This window comes from Filicampus tigris, chromosome 3, assembly GCF_054856515.1.
Source record: "Filicampus tigris isolate MCC_2025a chromosome 3, RoL_Ftig_1.0, whole genome shotgun sequence".
NCBI lineage: Eukaryota > Metazoa > Chordata > Actinopteri > Syngnathiformes > Syngnathidae > Filicampus > Filicampus tigris.
The window spans coordinates 11,225,493-11,248,410 of NC_141219.1; the positions used below are offsets into that span (position 1 = coordinate 11,225,493).

The following is a 22,918-nucleotide window of genomic DNA, read 5'->3' on the forward strand; positions in this document are numbered from 1 at the left end:
TCCTTAGCATTGTTGGCGCTACATGCTAATGCTGGAACTCTTTCTTGTACAGGGTGACGCAAAAAAACTGGAACGTTTTAACAATCCAATAAAACAAAGATGATGGAAGAAAAATATTTTATTGATAGTAATTGACCCCTTAAAACATGCCATTTAAAAAAATTAAGTTGGAATTTTCCTTTTTTTTTTTTTTTAATTACGTCCTGTAACTTGCATCCTTCTGTTCGAATGCATTAAAAAATTTCAGGGGTTTTTTGTGGGGTCACCCTGTAATTGACTTTTTTTTACTTTGTTTGCTCAGATTTTTCGCGACGACTAATCCGGTCTGACTAGTTTGCATGGCAATTTAATCAGGATTCATTTTTATTCTATGGTAAATCATTAAATATGATCACAAACATCAACTATGGAAAATGGTATGTTGCAGGCACGGCTATTTTACCCTCATGGGGAAAAAAGTGGGGCTTCACCCATATACTATAGGGAGGCTGAGAAAATATTTTATAAATATATATTTGAATATCAAATAAAATGTTGGAGGGACTTTACTGTGGCTACACAAAATTCTGATGGGGTTATAGCACCACCTCGCCCCGGTGCATCCCTGTTACAGATTCATTAAATACAGGAAGTCCTCAAATTACGACGTACGCGACCTAGGACGTTTCGACTTTACGAGGCCCCTGCCTCCTCCGCCATTTTGTCCCCAGCACCATAGTGACTATGGTTACATGCAGTCAATATTGGAGTTAAGGTCAAAATTCCGATTTCTGAAACATTCTGAATAACCCGTTTACATGATTGGGCGGACAGAGTTGCTCCGGTATTTGAATAACTCACTGTGTACGGCGACGCACGGCGTCATGACTCAAATGGACATCATTTCCATGTGTTCCTTTCAACTGTCAATAAAACACTTGATATTCATGTCACTCACCACAAGAATGAAGTGGCCGATTTTCTCCTGGCCCCAAAAGTGTGCTTTTGTGCTACGTCCCTGTACTTCTTAACCTCGGCTTGTGTACTTGTGTGTTTGGCGCGCAACCACCGCACTTCCGCATACAAGCACTTCTTGTACTTCAAAGACCAGCATGCCTTGCGGTTGAGCATGCGTAGAGTGTGTCGATCGTGTCTGTCTGCATGCCGGCAGTATCTGCCTTTTTCTCCCTCCACTCCTTCTTCTCCATCCACCTCTCAGCAGTAATGCTAAGTACAGCATCTTAAGCTTTTTAGTTGAATGTATTTTCGTTTTTTTTATACAAAGTATTTGGATGTAAATTTTGACTTTAATGGTGAAATCCGACATACCTGGAAATTCATGTTACATCGCCAGTGTAGGAACGGAACTCATTCATAAATTGAGGCCTCCCTGTATGACATAAATATGGTACATTGGATGAACATAAAGTACCGGTACCGGTATGTCTTTTTCTTACTACGACTGATTCCAATCAGGACACACTTTTAGTGTCTGTAACTCAGTCTACATCAGGGGTCTTCAATCCTGTTCCCCAAGGTCCCTGCCTGTTTTCCACCCCTCCCTGCTGCACATCTGATTCAAATGATCAGATAATCAGAAAGGTCTGTAGAAGCTGGATAACGATCCTGAGCATTTGAATCAGGTGTGTTGCTGCACGGAGATATGGAGAACAGGCCGGACAGCGGACCATAAGGGACAGGATCGAAGACCCCTGCTCTACATATGGACAAGAATATGATAACTTCATTAAAGATATACAGAACATTAAATGTAATCAGGTTATTTGGTGTATATATATTCAATATGTTGTAAATTTGCTCATGTAATATTCATATGAAAAATTCTATGTGTCTGTGTGATGTAAATATGATTGTTAGCAGTAAGTCCTGCAGTGCCAAGCAAGCTTTTTCTCAAAGTGTCTCCAGATGTGACGATGACGGTCATGATGATAGCGCGATGATGATGATGACGTTATGATTGTAGCTTGATGTGTTACCAGCAACACCCTATTTTGTCTCCAGATGCTGGGGAGGAGGCGGCTTCGGCAGCTGCCAAGGCGGCCGTAAGCGTCCCGCCGTCGGTGTCGCAGCATCGCGAGCGCTCGCTGGGCTCGGCCTCCAAAGACTGTCCCTACTGCGGAAAGTCTTTCCGCACCTCGCATCACCTCAAGGTCCACCTGCGCATACACACAGGTCAGTAGAACATAAATCTCTAAATCTCTAAATATCTCTCTAAATATAATTTTAAAAAATCAGGAATAGTTATAAATAACTCTCTAGTCTTGATCCTCATGTTTCAAACTAGGCCCAAGTTACTGTGATCAAGTCAAGTTGAGCCTTCACTAAATTTTGTTGATTCAAGTCATGCAGCTAGGTTTAAGCTAGTTCAAGTAGCCATTTTGGACTCTCTCTGGACTTTCGTTAGTCAACACATTCACATTGTTCTTAATGGTCCCAAACCAGACTTTGTATTGCCTATTACGTTGTCTTCTCAAAATGAATTGCATAAGCGACATTAAGTTGAGTTCATGTTGACTATTTGGTGAACTAAACGCTGTTAAGGTATCTTATCGTTTATCTTATTTTTGAATTGCTAACCGTGCGTGTTGACTTTATTTTTTTCCCGATTTTATCAAAAACCAAAATACAGTGGGTTCAAAAAGTTTTTTAAAAATTTTAACTTTGGGTGGGCGGGGGCAACCCCCAATTTTCACTGAAAACGCTTATTGATGATTTATCCCCATTTATTCACGAATCTTTTGGGATTAAAAAAAAATCCAATACATTTATAATTTGCATTATTCACAGATTTTTGCAATTCTCAAGCAGGCCCAGTCTCTATCTCCTGCCAGTAGTGGGGGTTCGCTGTACTTGAATCTAAGTGTTAACAGATCTCCCTCCGTGACACGACTTAATAAATCATTCCTTTTTTCTTATTTATTTTGTACATCTAAAATACATGTTTCATTAGGTCACGTATCCTTTCCTGTGTCGCTTAATTTCTTATCCTTAAATACAGTAAATAATTTTCACTATTAGCTACTACTAGAGCTGTATGTATTATTATTATTATTATTATTGTTATTAATATTATTATTATTGCTATTATTATTATTATTATTATTAATAGTTTTACTTCATAGTTTTGTTTGAATTTTGAGACTGACTTTTTGGCGCATTCCGCTTTGGAGGCATCCTCACTCCTTTTGATTGACATCCTTCGGCGTCGCCGTCAAGTTCTGAGCGACAGGAAATGCGGTGGGTGACATGTCGAGCGCACAGATGGTCTCTGCTTCCGAGTCGCACGTTCCCCAAACGTGCGAGCGATGCCTCCGCGCACTCTCGTTAGTCCTTGTTAGTCCACCGCGACCTCATTAGCTAGTCCTCGCCTCTGTGTGTAAAAATGTGCATGTGTGTGTGTGGGTGAAGTTATCGTTATTCTCGTCTTTCCCTTACAACAAGGCCTCAGTGTCCCGCCGTGGCATCGTCCCCTTTCACGCTGGCTTGCTCTCAATAACTTCCGAGGCACAACAAAGGCAGCCTGTCCTCACTCTGGGGTTTTTTTCTCACTCGGGGGGTCAGTCGTCACTCGACGGGCCTCGTTGATTTCACTTTATCCTCCAGTCGAGCGGGACGACCCCCCTTTAGCCTCGACATGCTCGCCCGCTCCGCCGTTCCTGTCGGAAGCCCGGAGATGCATGAGGTTAAATCCCTCCGCTGGCTGACGAACGCACCAGCGCCGATCCAGGTTAAAGTCACAAGTAGATCACGCAAGGACACTTGGCAGCACAGTTGTCTCCAAATTGGGATGCTGGTACACTTTTAGGGACTGCTAAGTCACATGTGGTGTGATTTTGAACCAATGAATCCCTAAATTATTGTACATTACCTCATTCTTAAAGACTCTGAAGTGTATTCAGAGATTTGTCAATAAAAGCATATAAAAGACTGAGAATTTTTTTAGGGGTGTGGCTAAAACAGCACCCTGTGACACGCTTTTGAGTCTGCCGTTACCTGCCTCACTTCCACAATACAAGAACTTGAGTGCCTTCATTCGCATCAGCAGTTGTCTGGCGCAATTGTAACGTGCAGTTTGCTAGCAATCTATGCTTACAAAGATGTTACACAAAGTAGCATGCATTTTTCCAAGTCGCAGTGGCCGTATTTGATTGACAATTGAGCGCTGTGTGGATTCATCACATTCTGCAGACACGCCCACAGCGTTCGAGAGCAGAGAGAAAGGCATGATTGTTCACAACTTTAAAGCCTCATTTTATATGCCAGCAATTTTTTCTTTTAAATAATTTTTATTTGGCAGGATTCTTAACAACAGTCCTACAATATATGATGTGTCACTTTACAAGCGATAGAGTATTTATTTTGACTTTACAGGGACTTCAATTGCCATACAAGTTTAAAAATAAGTTAATCACTGTTAACAGTGACCACATGTTCTTGATTTCAATAATTAATTGATAATATTAGCACGGCATTTATGTATGTGTGCATACTGTATATCGTGCTATATTCAGAAGGCAGCAGATAACATTAAATACTCGCATGCTAACTGTGCTACATTAACGTTTGTCTGTAAGTACAGTATGAGGCCAGCAGAAGGGGGGGATTACGCCACCCGGGTGGTCTCTTCTTTAGCTCGCCACAAAATGACGAGCAAGGAAAAGAAAAGAATCCAGCATTGATGTTTTTCAGCTGTGAAGGATTTCCACTCGGACTCTCCCGCGCCTCGGCGCTCGACGATTAGGATGCCGCCAAGAACAGGAAGTGACAATGAGGTCAGGACATGGAAGAGGCAGGGAAGAACATGTCAACATTGTGCTCAAAAGTTAACTGCCTTCTTGTCTCATCCCTTCTTTTTACACTATGACAAGTGTGAATGTTAAAAAGAAACAATATCCAAATCTGTGACCTGAATCACCTTTAAATTAGGCCCTGCACCCTGGCACCAAGTTAACTGAGGGTTTAATAGTTGTTTTTCACTTTTATGACAATGAAAAATGTCACTTTATTGTATTTGACTTCTGCATAGTTAGCATGTGATCATTTAACGAGGGGGATCGGATTGCATTGGCCTGCTCACGCATATCTAGGAGAATCCCGAAACCTGACTCCTGACAAATCAAGTGCTAGTGCTAGCTTGTTATTGCATATGTCGACGACACCCTCCCTCTATACAACCTTTGAACCTCCAACACAAGAAATAAGTATCTGCGCATGCAAACCGTAAAATCTAAAACTTCCAACCTACAGATAGCAAAGCAAGACAAACCATGAGCTCCAATGCTTGCTCATGTCATACCCCCTGACCCCTAACCACCTAACACTAACGCCACCTGAACCCTTGCGTATGTTAATGACCGTAATGCTCACTACCTAACCCTAAACCAAACCCTAACAGCCTCTAGTGAACAAATTAATTCCTGGCACTAGTAATGGCCCGAACCCTAAACCCTAAAACAGCCAACCTGTGGAGCACAAAACAAGTCCTCATAAATCCAAGCAAGTGACAACAAGTGTTTGTATAAATCAATTATCCTAATCCTTAACCCTTACACGAAATCCAAACACTAAAACTGCCAACCATACCCCAAATCCTGACAAACCAAGTGACATTGAACCAGTATATGCATATGCCATACCCAACCCCAAATCAGTAATTTTGTCCTACCACTAACTCTAACTAGAAAGCCTAAAACTACCAAACCCCCAGACCACGAAACGACAAGTCCTGATTAAAGTGAGTGTTTGTGGAGGCCGATGACCCGAATGCCAAACCCTAACCTTAATGCTAATCCATCCATCCATTATCGATACCGCTTATCCTCACAAGGGTCGCGGGCGTGCTGTAGCCTATCCCAGCCGTCCTCGGGCAGTAGGCGGGGGACTACCTGAATTGGTTGCCAGCCAATCACATCTTAATGCTAATACTAAACCCAAATTTGCCCACAAAACATGTCCTGACAAATTGAGTGTTAGGATATGTTTGTGTTGGACGCACATCGATTAATCGACAACTACTCGATTATAAAATTAATCACTAATTATTTTTGACAGTCCATTAATCATTTACACATCCTGTTTGATTTAAAATGATGCCAATCCTCGGAATTTCAGCCTGTCAGCATTAAATAATCTCAGATTTCTGTAGTCCCCCACGAAAGCAGACTGTTTGTCATTGTGTTGAATCAAAATAAACCATTTGCAAACATCTGCTTTTACTTTGGAAAACAATGATCAACATTTTTGCCTCTTTTCAAAAATTTTATGGATCAAACCAGTAATTGACTGATAATTAAATTGTTTGTGTGTTTTCTGCACTGTCCATTTGAAGTAAATTCCTGTTTTTTTTAAATAAAGGATGGCACTTAAAACCTGTTTTGAGAGATCAATCATCAAAATAATCATTAGTGTATTTCAAAGAGCCTAACCACAAATGACTAAACTTAACCCTAATCGCCTAACCATAGCCCAAACTCAGATTCTTACCCCAACCCTAAATCCTGAAACTGCCTAACATCCAGCCCACAAGACCACAAATCCTGACAAATGGAGCACCGATGACACACTAAACCTAACCCTAGCACCTGATGCTAATCCTGCACTCACCGGTGAACTAACCGGTGAACAAAACAAGTGCTGACAAACTCCCTAAGCATGCAATTCAACCACAATCCCAACCCTGAACCTAAAGCAAACCCAGTTTACCTAACCCTGAACCAAAACCCTAACCGGTCCACAAAACAAGTCCTGATACACTGAGTGAGTGCGAGGTAATGTTTGTAAGCCAAAATCTAACATTATAATACTAGTCCTTATCCTAACCCTACTAATATTCCCACTGAGTCCATCAACTGTGTTTTCATTTGGAATCTTTGATGTCCCTCGCCCAGTGTTTGGCTTCCCTCAGATCTCAATTTATGTTTTACACATCATCCCCGTTTTTGTCCCCTATTAAAATTTAATGTGACAAGGCAACCCGGTGTCGATGTTTATTTGGCTCAGCACAGCTTTTCCGCACATGCGAGCAGCGTGATGGGTCGCCTTAAATCATGGCTACAAGCTAATCGGCACCGATGGCGATCCAGTACAGGAGCGGATCCAGATCCAGACCCGCTCTCTTATTTTCCCAGGCCTTTGAGCGAGAGATTAACGAGGCGCTAACAGCCGCTTGAAAGAAATGAAGTGAGCTGAAATTTAGCGCTCAAGAGCTAACGTTACGGCCGTCGTTTCATCTCGAACGGGGAGTGGGCAAATATCCATTAGCGGAATGGAGCAGAGTTTTTTGGAGGTAGCTAACAGCGGCGAGCTAATGAACACACTGCAGAGGGTGATATTTCATTATACAAATTAATGCTCACATTTTAATGGGAAAGTCACATAATGAATCCCGGCTTCAGTGACAGCAATTAGAGGGCCAGATTGTCCCCTTCTGGACAAGGCTCTATTTAGCAGTAAGCAGCTGCGCGTGTGTGTGTTGGGGGAAAAAAGAATAATAATTAAAAATAAAAAAAAAGAAAAGTCCTCTGCTGTGACAATAGTTTCTTGAGGCAGGGTGGCGTGAGAGTGTGTCACTTAACCTTACCTTAACCTTGTCATCAAGACACACTTCAGGCTCCTCCCCCTTCTCGAACCCAGTGCACTGACATTGTGCCTTTGCCATGCTACCTTAAGCTTAGCATTTTTATTTTAGCCCACACAAACACTGTGTGCATGCTCTACTAGGAATAAAACTTAATGAAGTCAAGAGTAAATTCCATTTTAGTTCTCTGGTCTTCATATTGATTTGTCTTTTGACACTAATAATGTCAGTGATTTCTGTCAACATTTCTAAATTTGTGAATTTATTGTTGTATTTATTGTAACTCATTCACTGCCAGCCGTTTCAAAGCATTTTGGTGGATATTTCAAGATCCACAAAATATTTTTTCCTGTGAGAATATAAGCAGAGAACCTACCAAAAGGAAAAATAGACTCCCTTTTTCACCAACATTTTTTCCTGTCAGCAGTAAGACATGGGTTGGTTTCACCAAAAACACCAGTTTCTGAGCAAAAGGTGAAACAAAACATGTCAAAAGGAGCAGTCCTCTGCTGTCGACTCAAACTCAGTCAACGTCTCATTGCGAATCTAACCAAACCCAGAAAACAGGAGAGCCGTGACGTCCACAATGCGAGCCCGAGGGCACTCTGACGTCAATTTCGGTCGACAGCAGAGGGCGGTACAGGACAAAACGGTAGCACCCTGAGAATGATGAAAACAGATGGATCCATCTTCTCAATTCTTATATTTATGGTGTGTTTGAACTTGTGGCCACAGATTGTATTATTACAATGGAACTTTTTACCTTGAGTTCCCCTTAAAGATGTTAAAAATCATTGCTTTGGCCAAATGCAGGTTTGGCCTTGTTTGTCGGTTTGTGTGGCAGCAACAAAGTGAGAAGCTAAATAAAAGCTAAATAAAAAGAAGCACAATGAACATGGTGATCAAGAGGAGGAAGGGGAGGATGTGTTTCCAAGATCGGCAATGTTTTCCAGGGCAAACAACCTCGCCGCCGCCGTCGGCTTTCATCTCGGAACGCGTGACAAAAAGTTCTCCCGTCCTATTTTTAACTCCCCGAGCATCGATTTCCTGCTGGCTGGCGATGCGTCATGTGTCAGGCGGCTGGGGCGGGGGAGCTTGTGCTGTTTGCGCTGATATCAATTAAAAGTGGATTAACGGCTACATAATGACCTTTAGCTGTAAATTGTGTGTAATGTTGCAAGGCAGGATACAGTAGAGTCCCCAGATGTCATGGCAGCCCCCCTTGACGTATGACGGAGCAGATGTCCTCGCAGCGACACATGCTCCTTCAAGACACCATTTCCAAATGGCGAAACCTAAGACTTAACCCTAAAGAGCTCCTTTCCAAATGACAAATAGTGTCATCTTCCCCAAAACGGATGTAAAAACAGCAAGTCGGTAATATAACTCAACTCAACTCTTTATTTTCCAGAACACTTTAAAAACAACCGAGCTGCATACATACAAAGTCCGTGGCATGAAGTAGACAACAGCTAAACATAAGACAGTTAAAACAATAAATGAATAGCAATGCAAAATCAGTAAACTCAATAGAAACAAGACTTCAAGATCTTTACTGTCGAACTAACTTAGAACAAAGACAACTGCACCGTGTTTATTTAAAACAACCACACAACTTTGCTTTGCAGGTTAGCCAGCTTAATGCAAACACATACAGTAATGGTAAAGGCCATAGAAGGGCTAACAAAAAGCATTTATTTGACAGTGGAACATATATTTGAAAACAAATGGTGCAGCGGCAGACTATAACAATACCCATAGGTATATATTTTTTGTCCTTTGTGAAAAACAACCAATATTACTGCATCTTACTGAGGCCTTGCCTACACGTAGCCGGGGTTTTTTAACAACCATATATCCCGCCCCCGCCTGCGTTGGAATACACATTAAAAAAACGCATTCACACGAAACCGCGGAAGTGCGTTTTCAAACGCATGCCAAGCCTCTGGGTGGCACTAGTTAGCCAAACACTATGCATTCAGAAGGAACTTCCGTCCTTTGACGTCACTTCTACGAAACCAAAAACACGGCCAAACCCGTTCGGGAGAACCGACAAGAGGTCAGAATTGCTTTTAAACCTTTCAACGAGAAGTAGTGGTTGGTTGCGGACAAATAAGTTAGCAAAAAGCACATCGAGAACGGCTATAACCAACGCAGCGCAGAGAGAATCCATGTTGACTCGCGTGAAAACATAAGTCGCGCAATGACATCAAAGCATTGTTGTCGCACGGTGACGACGTAAATCTCTGGGTGTAACCGTCCACAGCAAAACGCAATCCGGAGATATCCCCAAATCTCCAATGCGGCCGGAGTTTTGCGTTTTCACTGAAAAAACTCCGGGGACATGTGGATGATAGGGCTAACCGCAGGCTTGTATCTGGCGTTTGCAAAACCCCCGGCTACGTGTAGACAGGGCCTGAGTGACTTTTCACTAGATGAATGAAACTGTTTTTTGGATTAAGCGGCAGGGATCAGTGGTAGAGTGGTCGTCTCCCAACCCAGGGGTTGTGGGTTTGATCCACAGCCATTGTGACCGTGTTGAAGTATCCTTGAGCAAGATACTGAATCCCCAGTTGCTCCTGATGCTGCGTCATCAGTAGGTAAATGAGGTATAGTGTGAAGCGCTTTGAGTCCCGAAAGTAGAAAAGCGCTATACAAATGACAGCCCATTTACCCATCAATAAATTGCTCAAACATCCAAGCTAAAACAACGACAGTCCATGGAAGCTGTTTCCAGGTGTCTCAATTTCTATTTAAAAACTTTAAGGACACAAGTTTCTTGGGTTTCAAGTCATTCTGTAGGAGATTCCAAGTTGCGGGTGCAATTTCTGTCCGGGCGTTTGGGACAGTGGTCCTGAGAACGCAATGAATACTGCTGTGTACTTGTCTGCCTGATAAAACATAAAGATCGGGGGAAGCAGTCGCAGAATTGCCTTATATATGAATGTGTGCCGTTTTCTCCGGGCACTCCGGTTTCCTCCCACATTCCAAAAACATGCATGGTAAGTTGATTGGATACTCTAAATTGCCCCTAGGTGTGATTGTGAGTGCGGATGTTTGTCTCTGTGTGCCCTGCGATTGGCTGGCAACCAGTTCAGGGTGTCCCCCGCCTACTGCCCAAAGACAGCTGGGATAGGCTCCAGCACGCCCCGCGACCCTTGTGAGGAGAAGCGGTACAGATAATGGATGGATGGATGAATGTGTGCCAGTGAATGAGCCTGCGGGTCGCCAACGCAGGCCATCCAACTCGAGAGTACAACTTGCAATGGGAAGTCAGATCTTTACAATCTGTAGTGAACCTCAGGGATGCGTGGTAAACACTATCAATTTCATGGAGACACTGTGCAGAAGCATGCATGTATGAAAGCGTAGTCTAAAACAGCTAAAAAAAAATTAATACATTCAAATAAAACAGCGACAATATGCTTTTTTTACATTAAAAGAAAAACACAGCTTGTTTCTAAAATAAAAACCCAACTTTATCCTTAGCTTTTTTACAAGCCACATACATGTCTTTTGAAATTGAGAGATTTGTCAATTAATATGCCCAGGTATTTGTAACAGTGTACAACCTCAATCTCCTTTACATCAAGAGTCTTGAAAACAGGAATATGTGGCCGGGGTCAGAGATCTGGTAAAAAACATACGTTTGGATTGGCTTGAAACGAAGCCTCAACAATATGATCTTGTAGGCGAATACCCATGAAAAAAAGAGTAAAATGTGTTACATTTTGCTGCCTACTTTAAATGAGAGAATAGTAGCTCCATCTCGGAGACAAATTGAATTGTTAACAAAGGATGAAATTAGGGCTGCAACCATTATTTGAATTATTGGAATAATTCATTGTTAGAAATTGAAGCCAAATCTCTGTCTCAGAAATTCACAGTTAACAGTCAGTCGTTACACTCTCATTCGCTGATACCCACATCACTCACTAGGCCAGGCCCCGCCTTTTAAAGCCACACACATTTAAAGTCACAGATACTACGTTGTAGAATGTGAGAATGACAGCTCCGAGTGGACAAATTCAATAACTGCACCTCAAATGCAACTTTAGTATTGGTTTTGTTGTTTAATATTGCAAAATCAGTTTTGATCTGATTACTCGAATAATTGACGCAATAATCTCTAGAATAATTCATTCCCCCCAAAAATCATTTGATAGTCCCGGCCCTAGACTGCATTAAAATATTTTAAGATAAACGTGTGATTAAAATTGCCATCGTCAATGGGGCATTTTGGACTCTTTTTGTGTAGGTCTGCCATTTTAGACTAGATGGCAATTGTGTTGTTTTTATTAATACCCTCTGGCAAATTGGGCCCATATTCATTCAACAAAGTCAAATGGCTCGGAAATAAAAATGGCTTAGTCGAGGGTTAAAGTGTTCATCTTAACAGACAGCTGGAGGACGCTCGGCGGCCCCATAAACATAACGAATGTTTTCCTCTCCATTCGGCGTATTTAGACGCAGATATGCCGGCATTCGTCTTGATTTGCCCTCGCGCACATTAACGAGCTCTTAAGAGGAGAAGGAGGAGGAGGGAGAAGAAGAAAAAAAAATCACATCAGTCTAATTTGCGTCTAATTTGGCCGCCGGAATATCATTTTGTCCAGTTAGAGGAATCGCGGATGGTAATTTGCATGGGGGACGTTTCCTTATTCAATCAGCAACGAGTCTGCACCAGTGGCAGCACTTATTGGGTTAAAAGCTCATCTCTGCTGCTTGACTTTAAATACACTGGGCTGGCTGAGCTTGACGGCGTCAAAAGAAAATGGATCAAATCAGCGTCTCGCTATCTGTAGTCAGAGGCGCGCTCCATTTCCCTTTGTGCACGCTCCTATTCTCCGCCGGCCTGTATCAATATTGTATTGAGTCGCTGTTTGTGGCCCTTTATGCCACAGCTCGGCAGTAGGTCTGCAGATTGCGCAGTCTTTTTCTGGAATGGTGCCCTCTAAATAATGATAAACGACTTGAGCAGTATGCCATTTGCTAATTATATCCATGATTTACTACACAGCCCGACTTAAATCATTCAAAGCAGCCTGGCGTAACAATGCCTTTTTTTCCCCCCTTTCTCCTCCCAGCCGTGCGCAAGCGTTTCCATGTGTCGACTCTAAACATTATATGATTGTATGTTTAGAAATGTGCACTTCACTCGCTTTCATTCCCCATCAATCCTCCGTGCGCGCACACAAATCCCACTTTTGGAACTTTTTTTCTTTAAAAGAAGGAGGAGAGCTTTGCATTTTTCCCCCTCTGTGTTCATTGTTTAATGAAGCTAAATCTGGCGGTGACTCCAAGCCTCTTATAATTGCTTGCAGGATGTGTATCGCTGCGGTGGAACATCCACTCCTGGCAAGCCGCGCGCTCGTCTTCCAGCATTAACAAGAGCGTGCAACATGAATATGCATGTGCAGCATAAATAAATATACGGCATCACAATGGATTCACCCCTCGTTTACCGGCTTTGATCCGAAAACGATGGCGGACGTCCGGGAGAAGCGGGCGCAAGGAGCATGCTGGACGTGGCCGTCATTTGGAAATATGGAAGTCCGCAGTGAGCCCAATGCACCATATGGGCACATGCAGTTTGATATGACATGACCTGAGTGATGGCTTGCCCACATTAGATGGCTTGGATTCAAAAAAATAAAAAAGAAGTTCGAACTTTAGAAAGCCTTACCTGCTTCTGTTTGGGTCTTCTCCACTACGAGTTGTATGAGCCCACAGCGGTCGCTTCGAAACAAAGTGTCCGACTTTTTGTTCGACTTGGACACTTTTTTTCATCAAATTTTGCCTCAATCGGTGAAATTGGTTTCAGGGGCTAATTTTTTGAAACTCTCAAAATTTGGCACCATGCTCCGATCAGCTTGGATGGCATGATTAAAAAAATACAATAAAATAAGAAGAAATGGCAATTCAGCATTGCCCCTCTTTTGGCTATATTTGCATCTAGGGCGTCTAGGGATGCACAATTAATACAATTTTAATCGTGACCACGAATTTTCCTGCCACAATTAAATGAATATTATCATGTGCAATTAAAGTTTGTTAAATGATATGCCCTGCAATGGCCACAAACAAAATGGGTGACTTCTCTTTCAGTTTTTGGCATGGATCCATGTGACTTTTGGGTGCATCCTTTCCCGATAGGTATGTCCACCAAATTTTGTGTCAATCGATGAATGTGATTTCAGGGACTGAATTGAAATATAAATATCCTCTATTTCTAATGGGCACAACTGTTTTTTTTTGGGTTTTTTTTATGAGCGATGTTACAAATAATCATCAAAATTTCACACCATGCTCAACCAGGCTCAACAGCTTTTTTTGCCGGAACTTGATTACTTTATTTAAAATATGTTGGGGGTTTTTTGAGCTCACTATCTATACTGACAAACTATTTGACTATGAGTGTTTTAGCTTCACATTTTGATTTTTTTCATAGCCTAACTTTATTCACAAAACAGTGTTTGGGTAGTTTTGCCGCCCAAAAAATATATGCCTGATTGTCTGAAATCGTATCGCAATTAATCACCACTCATTTGTCGTTCTTTGATCCGCAAAGAAACAAGTATGATGCGAGAGATGTGTGCCCAAGCAGCGTAGCATGGCCATCACTTGGAAATATAGCGGTTTGTGGTGAGCCGAAAGCACCATATGGCCACATATTATTTTTTATGACGCCAACATGAGTGATAGCTGGCTCGGCAAGGCCGGATCGACCCAAATTCAGACGCCTTCGCTGCCTTCAGCGCCTTCCCCCCGACAGTGAGCAGTAAGACACATGAAATGGAGTGCCGCTGACAAGGCAGTGGGTGGTTAGATGTTTATCTTTATGACTCTCGCTCTTGTCGACACTCGTATTAAACTCGCCCTCATCAGCTCTTCCGCCTCGCTTTTGTTTTTAGAGCAGCCTTTCTCAAATGGGAGTACAGCACGCCTAAAAAAAAGAGGGGTTGAGATGAAGCGGCGTGAAAAGTTAACGTTGTGATTGTGACCAAAATGATCCTGGCTAAGGGAATAATATTGCCCTTTTGCTTAAATAAATGCAAACAAAAATAAAAACTTTTTCATGTTGAATCCCTAAAATGATTGTTCAACTTTGATGCCAAATTCTTTCACTATCATGTTCACATTCTTCACTGTATGGAGTCATGTCCTCTATCCTTCTCCATCTCCATCTTCTACTATGTTTTAAGTTGTCTTCATTCTCCATTTGTTTGATGTTTACCTGTCTGGGATTGGCCAAAAGACAACTTCCATACACAGAGACGCTAAATCCAACAATAACGATAAGTACAATTTGAAAGGGAAAACTGCTGATCCATGCTTTTTCTACTGCGATTGTCCTCAATTACGGTTAAAGGTTGAGTGAGATATGTGATATGTTTAGGACTGAAGTAGTTTCAACATAAGCAAATTACCCTTGCAGATAACAATAAAAGGTGTGACCTACTGCCAATCAGTAGCTAAGTAGCGCCATCTGCTGGACTAATGTAAAAAATAAATCTTGAAACTCAATAGCCTATACCAGAAGTCGTAACACAAATGAATGCATCATTTGCATTGGTTGTGTAATACAGGAAAATGTCGTATTCGTACGAGAATAAAGTCATTATTGAAGACCATAAGTCCTGTCAAGTTTCACACACCACACTCACCGGCCATGGCCCTTTGTGTTGAAAGCCATTGTCGCTGTCCCAGATCGTAACGCTAACACGGGCCGTGACATCGCCAGCGAGCTAATTATTTGAATGCATGAATCCGTAATAGCTGCGTGACTGCACACGACAGGAGTTGAATGAGTGAAATAAAACTGCTAGTGGAATTTCAATAAACCACATTCTGTTGCTATTTACTATTTCCATTGCGATCACTTCCCAAGTTACAATGATGAAGCCGTTAGTTTTCCGTGCTCAAATTTCAGTTTCAAGGACCAAGAAAGGCAAAAACAGCCAACAAAATATCAGTAAAAACATGTGTTAATGGAATTTTTTGGGGTGAAAAAATATTCTCAAGGGTTTACATGATTGAAAAAAAGGTTTGCAAACCACTGTTGAAACGTCCTCTTTTGTTATCCGCGTTAATGAAATGCATTTCATTTGCTGCTCTGACCTCGTTTTCCTCCTCCGGGGAGGTGACATGACCCTTGGGTCGGCGTTCCCGCTCCAGCAAATAGCTTTTGGATATCCAGCCGCTAATAATCAGGTTAATGATTCACTCTTGCGCTCTTTCCCTCAGGAGAGAAGCCCTACCGCTGCCCTCATTGCGACTACGCCGGTACCCAGTCCGCCAGTCTCAAGTACCACTTGGAGCGCCACCACCGAGAGCGCCAGAACGGCTCGGCCGGCCCCGCGCATGCCCCCTCATCGGAGCACAAGGACGACCACGGGAAGGCAGCGGGCGGCGGCCTCTTTGCCCGCCCCGATGTTCTGCGCAATGTCTTTAAAGGCCTACCCCCTAACTTGGACTTCAGGGCGGGGCCTTTACTGCCACATCAGTGGGCATCAGCCAGCGTCATGGCAGCAAGCGAGCGCGGGGACCGCCATTTCGATGCCATCGCCGAGAACATGAAGGCCAACGATGGCCCTGCATCCCTGGTTTCCGCAGAGGGTCCCGCCAGCTTTTCTGATCTAAGCCGGGCCTACCAAAGCATGATGGGAAATGGAGTTCACTTCCAAGGCTCTCTGCAGGCCTTCATGGACAACTTTGTCCTCAGCTCCATGAAGAAAGATATGAAGGATAACCTGAGTCCAGTCCAGGTCCCAGCCCCCCAGTCCTACCATGATAACGGTGAGCCCAGAGCCAAGCGTGCCGCCCTGGCAGATCAGGAAAAAGATGACAAACTTGACATCAAGCAAAATCCAGCACCCGGAAAACCTGGCTCCCAGTTTGAGCCGCTGGATCTGTCGGTGTCGGTCCGGCCCGAGTCTGGATCCGGCTCTCTCCCCGGCTCCTCAGTCACCATCCATGACAACGTGGCATGGCACGGCTGCCTTTTCTGCTCCTTCTCCACTGCATCACTGGAGCTCATGGCCCTTCACCTCCAGGCCAACCATCTGGGTCAGGCCCAAGCGCAGAGGGCCGATGCGGGCAAGGAAGCACACGGAGAAGCTTCTCCCACCACCCATCAATCCCCTAACATCAAGAGTTTGCTCTCAGACAAAGATGGGGATGGAGAGAGAAACCAGGTGGGCTGGAACAACCACATTGACCAGCCATACAACCCCTTCCAGAGCGACTTCTACAGACGCTTTGGTGGCTTGTACGATGGCTCTCCCCGGGGGGCGGCTCAGGGTCTCCAAGGCTACATGGCTGCCACTGAGCAGGGACTGGAACTTCCCGGTAAGGCCTTCAGAGGAGCATCTTCAGCTGGAGATGACCAAGTTGGTGAGAGGAGCTCCTGTGGAGACCCCGATGAGGAGCAGGTTGGGTCTGATGACGAGGCTGTCAAATCAGGGGTGCGCGTCAGCGAAGACACCCCGTCAGCTACGCCCAAGCAAGGGCAACACCATTCCGACGAGGAGCAGGAGGAAAGGGAGGAAGCCGAAGAGGATGAGGAGCGAGATGACGACATGGACCGAGAGGACGAAGGAAGTCCGCTTCAGAACCACGCTCAGAACCACCATAAGCACCTGCAAGAGGGTTTGGTGGCCTCATCCTCTGCCTTGACGCCACCGCTTTTCCAGCAAAACCAGAAGCAAGTCATGTCCCTGGAGAAACCGTGGCAGCAAGGCATGAACCTCCTGCCGCCGCCCGAAGCCCCACCGGGACTTCTGAAGGTTGAGCAGCAGATGAACATGATGTCCGTGCTCCGAGCCTACGGAGGCGACAACCTATCGGCCTTCAACGTGAAGAGGCCTGATGCAGCCGGTGAGTCTTGAACCTCTTCTCACACCTCTCAGAAAACACAAAGGCCGTAATCCCGATTTAATACGATTTTGACTCCTTTATAGAGTTATGGATCTGTCTGTTTGCATTACAGTCAAATTGGCATTTTTGGGGCTTGGCCGGATTCTGAGCTGAGGGCCTTCAATGTCAGTTGTTGTTTTGTTTTTTTTGTCTACATACACTAAAGATGGAGCTAGTTATCCCACAGCAAAGACCAGACACCCATTGAAGTTTCTCAGATGGTTTATGCTTTCACAGTAGTTTTATTTATTTTTTTAATTGGTGAAAATGTAGTAAACATGTACGTGTAGGTCAGCAATCTGTGTATGCTGACGTAGGCTCTCATCGACGAGGTAGATCCATTCTGCCCATTTCTGCACATATATGTATATCAGGTTTGTATCACATTTGGTCCTAAACACATGGTTTGTCTTTCACTGCTTTAGATTTACCTCCATTGTTTTTTAACGTGCGCATTACATTATTTGTACATTTGCAGTTCGTGTAGATGTCTGTATAGTGTATACGACACTAATCCGTGTATTCTGATGACGTCACGCTCGCATTGACAGGGTAGATCCAATCTGTTTATGGTGCAGTCACGTTGGCAGATATTCGATACATATCGCATTTGTATGTGTTCTCTAATTCCAATCTCAGGATATCCGATTTCTAGCATTGTTTTGTCTGTTTGCACTGCCCTGACGCATCAACTGGAAGAACAAAAGTTTGAATGGAAGCATGTAGTTTAAACCTAGCCAAGAAGCACAAAAGGTTCCCCACAGACAAATCTGAAGTTACATTTAGTCAATTCAAGATGCTCAAACACCCAATGAAAGTCCTGATATGATTTATGCTTTTGGTTGGAGTTTTTGGTTTAGCCCTGTTGTTTTTTTATTAGATCACTGCATTATTAGTAGTTTGTGTAGATGTATATGAATATGAATCAGTGTATTCCAATGACATCAGACAAGGAAGATATAATTTGCCAGTTTAGGCCATAGTGGGTTTTGGCAGATATCAGATTTACATCACAATTAGATGAGCTCTCTGATTCCGATCCCAGATTGATTTCAATTGTTTTGTCATTCCACTGCCCTGGTGTACAGTATGTCCAAATTGTGGGGGTAAAAAGTCTGCCTTGAAGCATGTTGTGCAAATCCAGTCAACGAAGGACAAAGAAAGAGTCCTAAATACTCATGTCTGAAAGGTAAATTCAGTTTCCAGGCGGCAAAGACACTCCGACACCCACCGAAGGTCCCGGGAATGTCTCTGAAGTGATTTGAGTCTTATTTCAAGCAAGTTGAGGAGTAATCAGCGAGGCAACCAGCAACAGATTAATCTTTATTACACGTTGATATTACCGGGAGCAGCGCCTCCCTCGCACGCCGCCGCCGCCAGGAGGGAATAACCCGGCGCAAGTCCGAGCAGGACCTGGAGCTCCTCCGCATGTCTCCTAACTATCTTAGTGTTCATAAAGCCGCCTCCCAGAAGAAGCCCATTACTTTATAAGACTGGTCGATGTATGACCCTGTGAAAAATGAACTGCCAGCTTTCATGATTGTGCTCGGGTTACAGCCGCTCCCTGAGACCCGGCGAGGAAATCGTTTTTCTCTTTGTCTCTTTTTACACTTTTTACTGGGCTCTTGTGCACTTTAGAGCTGCCACCTTAAAGTGTCTCCGGGAAGAAGGAAAAACATTGCAAACTTGTGTTGCTACTTTAAATGGCTGGCAGGAAACATAATGTCGGAACACTTGTGGATGCTCTTGAGGGTGTCTACTTACAAAATACTCGTTCTTGCCGGTTAACCCTCTGTGCTCTATGCTGCCCACCAAGCTTCCATTTTCTGCTGTGTTAATGCAAATGAACTGAAACATCCAAAGGTTTTTGTCAGATTTTTTATTTGTATCATTTAATCAAATTCAAATATTGAAAAAAAGTATATTGTTTTCATCAAACCATGGAATTTGCCCATGCTATGTGCTGTAATGTGGCCAGCGCATAGCGTCAGAGTGATCAATACAAACACTCTAAAAACAGTTGGGTCAAAAATAACTATTTTTTGGGTTAAATTTGACCCAACTGTTGTGTTAAAAAAGGACCGCCCCAGACTTGGGTAAATTCGAACCCAAAAATTGGGTTATTCAGTTTTGACCCAACTTTTAGAGTTAAACTAACACAACAAATTGGGTTATTCCATTTTGACCCAAAATTAAGGGTTACATGAACACAAATGAAGAAAATGGGTCAAAATAATGCAAATAATTGGGTTATTCCACTATTTTATTTATCTATTTATTTGTTCATTTTGTTTATAATGCTATGGATACTGACCCTTCCCCAAAAATGTATTAATAACAAGTGAAAGTTAAAAAAAAATGTGTCTTTATCTTCAGGCACATCACTCCTGATGTTGACATAATTCCAGCAACAATAACAGTAGGGGATGATGGGCAAAAAAAAAAAGGGGTCAATTAAGGGCAGAAGTGGATTTTAGCATGGCCCACTAATCAGCCCTCATGCATGTGCCGTGGTCACGAGGCAGCCAAATTTCATCTCAGCCTACTTGGTGATATCTGTATGTTAACATGGCAGGAAGGTCATTGTTTGTTGTGCGGTCCTCAGTCATGGTTTCATAAAGTAAAATGCATACGTGTCCAGAATTTCGTTCAGCACATTCATGGTGGAAGTGAGAACAAATCTAAATTAAAAAGTAGTGTTTAGAATTTTATTTTTAGAATTGTATTTTTAGACATGAATTGAATGAATAACATACCAACGGCAGTCTGCAAAGTGGCGTCAGTGACAATCACTCTGATTGGGTGTCAGCCATGAAATGCAAATCAGTCCATTAGATAGATGAATTTGTAAAATGGTGTACAATTTATTTCAGTTCTTTAAACCAAGCATTGCTTCCTTGCGGTCATCACCAGACAACTGTCTCGCACTTTCACATGTGCTGTGATGAGTTGTGGGTCCATCTTGAAAAGTGTGTTGAGATATATTGACCTCTTGAGGAGAGTTGGGCTCAACAGTTTTCAATCTCCAAGCAAGGTAACCAGAGCCACTCTGGTAATCATAGAAATGTTCCTGTGGATTACTGTAACCACATAAAGTTAATATGGAACATTATTTGGAGAACGCACAGTTCTTGTGAAGTGTCACATCCTACAATGACGGCAGACTAATGCCTTTTTTTTTTTTTTTTTAACTATTCTTGCACTCTTCCTGTCCAACACACACGCTCAGTTACAAACAACTCGTTTTCAAAAGATTACAATGTGTGAAGTACTTACCAAAACAGTGTGATAAATGAAGAAATCCAAATGTCAAAAGTGTCGTTGACTTGACCACGATGCTGCGTCTGTAGACATATGAACGGTATGTCGGTGGCTGTCATGGCCGGCAGTCATACTTCATCAAAGTGTACATCTGGCACCTCTGTATGGGCCTGTAAGGTTGATTTTTGACCCAACATAAAACATTACTGGCATATAACCCAATATATAGTTAATTTGAACCAATAATTGGGTTAATTTATAAGAAATAACTCCGAATTTTGACACAACACAACCAATCCAAAAATTGGGTTAGTGAAATAATTCAACTGTTTTTAGAGTGAAGATTGACTCTGAAAAAGGTTATTGAAAAAAAACATTTAAAAAATAATATGCTCACAAACAAATTGTTGGAGTTCCAAACTCATAAACTCCGAGTGGGACATATGGGATTGTGTCTTGATTGCGGTAACAGAGGGAATAAGTGAATAGCACCACTTGGATTTAATTTCTACATCATTATAATCATATATCTAATTTCGTATGCACAGGTTAATTGAACACTCTAAATTGTCCCTAGGTATGGTTGTGAGTGCGAATGTTTGTTTGTCTCCGTGTGTACTGCGATTGGCTGGCAACCAATTCAGGGTGTACCTCGCCTACTGTCCGAGGGCAGCTGGCAGAGAGGCTCCAGGACGCCCGCGACCCTTGTGAGGACAAGCGGTTTGGACAATGGATGGATGGATGGATGTTCAAATCCCAAGTTGTTGACACTGCAAATATAAAAACATGCATTGTACCACTCTAGGAATCGAACAAGGGTCCTCCCTGTGATGACTTTACAACAAATATTAATGGTAATTAGCATCGTGTGACCTTTTCGGCTAACAGCAGATGGTCTGTCGTCAAGGATTTCACTCTTATAATGTAAACATGTACACATTCCTGCGGTTTCCATACAGTGAACATGTTGTATGTTCCAGCTCATCAAGCTTCTCCTTTTTGTGCCATGATGAGCATGTAGGCGGAATTAGGAATGTTTGACCTTTTGTTGATAAGCTTGCTGAACAAAGGCCTTTGTGGCATCATTTCATACTTGTATGTACGTCCTGACATCAAGATATGACACCCTTTATTAATAGTTGTTCACCCTTACAAGGCATGATGCACATTGGTTTGATTCCAAATCTGCCCATGGAACACTTCTCCTGCTGTTCCTAATGCATAAACAAGCTCTCTAAAGGATATTGGATGACTATGGTGTGGAAGAACCTGACCTTGAACCAGAGGTGTGGATAGAAGTGCTTTAATGTAAAGTTTATTGTTGCAGTTCTTTGGTGAATAGCAAGATAGTGATATTGTGCTTTCTGTGTAGAACGGGTTTGAAATTGGTCTGAAAATCCCTAGATTCCGACATGTATCACCCTCATAACTGAGGTCAGATGGCATGTGTGTGAAAGGGAATAAATAGTGTAAAGTGGTAAAGAGGGTGTGAAGTCAGCAAAAATTTCTGACTTCCAATGTAGAATCAGAGACATAACAAAGGTGGTATAGCGTGTCTCTGTCAAATGGACTCGCAGAAAAGCAGAGCAGCGGTCTGAAATCGGCATGAAATTTCCCTATCTTCCATGGTAGTAATGGAGATGGGGGTGGCATCTTGGAATTGACCTAGAAAAAAAAAATTAAGATTCCAACATAGTTGATAGATGGCGTCTGTATGAAAGGGGACTAGTGCAAGACCGACCCAATCTCATTATATGATTGCACAATGCCATGTCCGCTTTATGAAAGCGAACAGTAGGTGGAATATCACTGGGTTTTGTGGAAAAGGTACCAGCTGATAAATGTTCAGTTGGTAACGGTCAATATATATATATTTTTTGCATGCAAATAGGCTGTCAATCAGTCATCAAGTCACATGACCATCTACGTGGGTGGTTGGCGTCTCTTTCTAAGTGCGTGAAAGTGGCGGTTTTTACCTGCATTTATGCTACTGCTTCCTGCCTAAGTGGCCCAGGAATTCCATTTATCAATAAAAGTGATTAACGGCCAGCCCTGAGGTCTCCGACGCACTTCTAGCTCGCAAGGCTGTGGCGTGATGTGCCACGCACAATTGATAGCCGTTCTAAAACATGACGCACGGCCGCTCACGCGCCAACCTGCGTG

General features: G+C 42.9%; 1 protein-coding gene across 5 annotated transcripts in view; it reads left to right on the forward strand.

Moving 5' to 3' along the window:
- The window catches only part of znf536 (zinc finger protein 536), a 240,464-nt gene that overhangs the window by 173,670 nt on the left and 43,876 nt on the right, over positions 1 to 22,918 (forward strand). For all 5 annotated transcript variants that reach the window (XM_086026490.1, XM_086026489.1, XM_086026486.1 and 2 more), the window contains 2 exons: positions 2,002 to 2,172; positions 15,824 to 17,455. In XM_086026490.1, the coding sequence (XP_085882616.1) occupies positions 2,002 to 2,172; positions 15,824 to 17,455 (1,803 nt within the window). The remainder of the gene's footprint in view (positions 1 to 2,001; positions 2,173 to 15,823; positions 17,456 to 22,918) is intronic.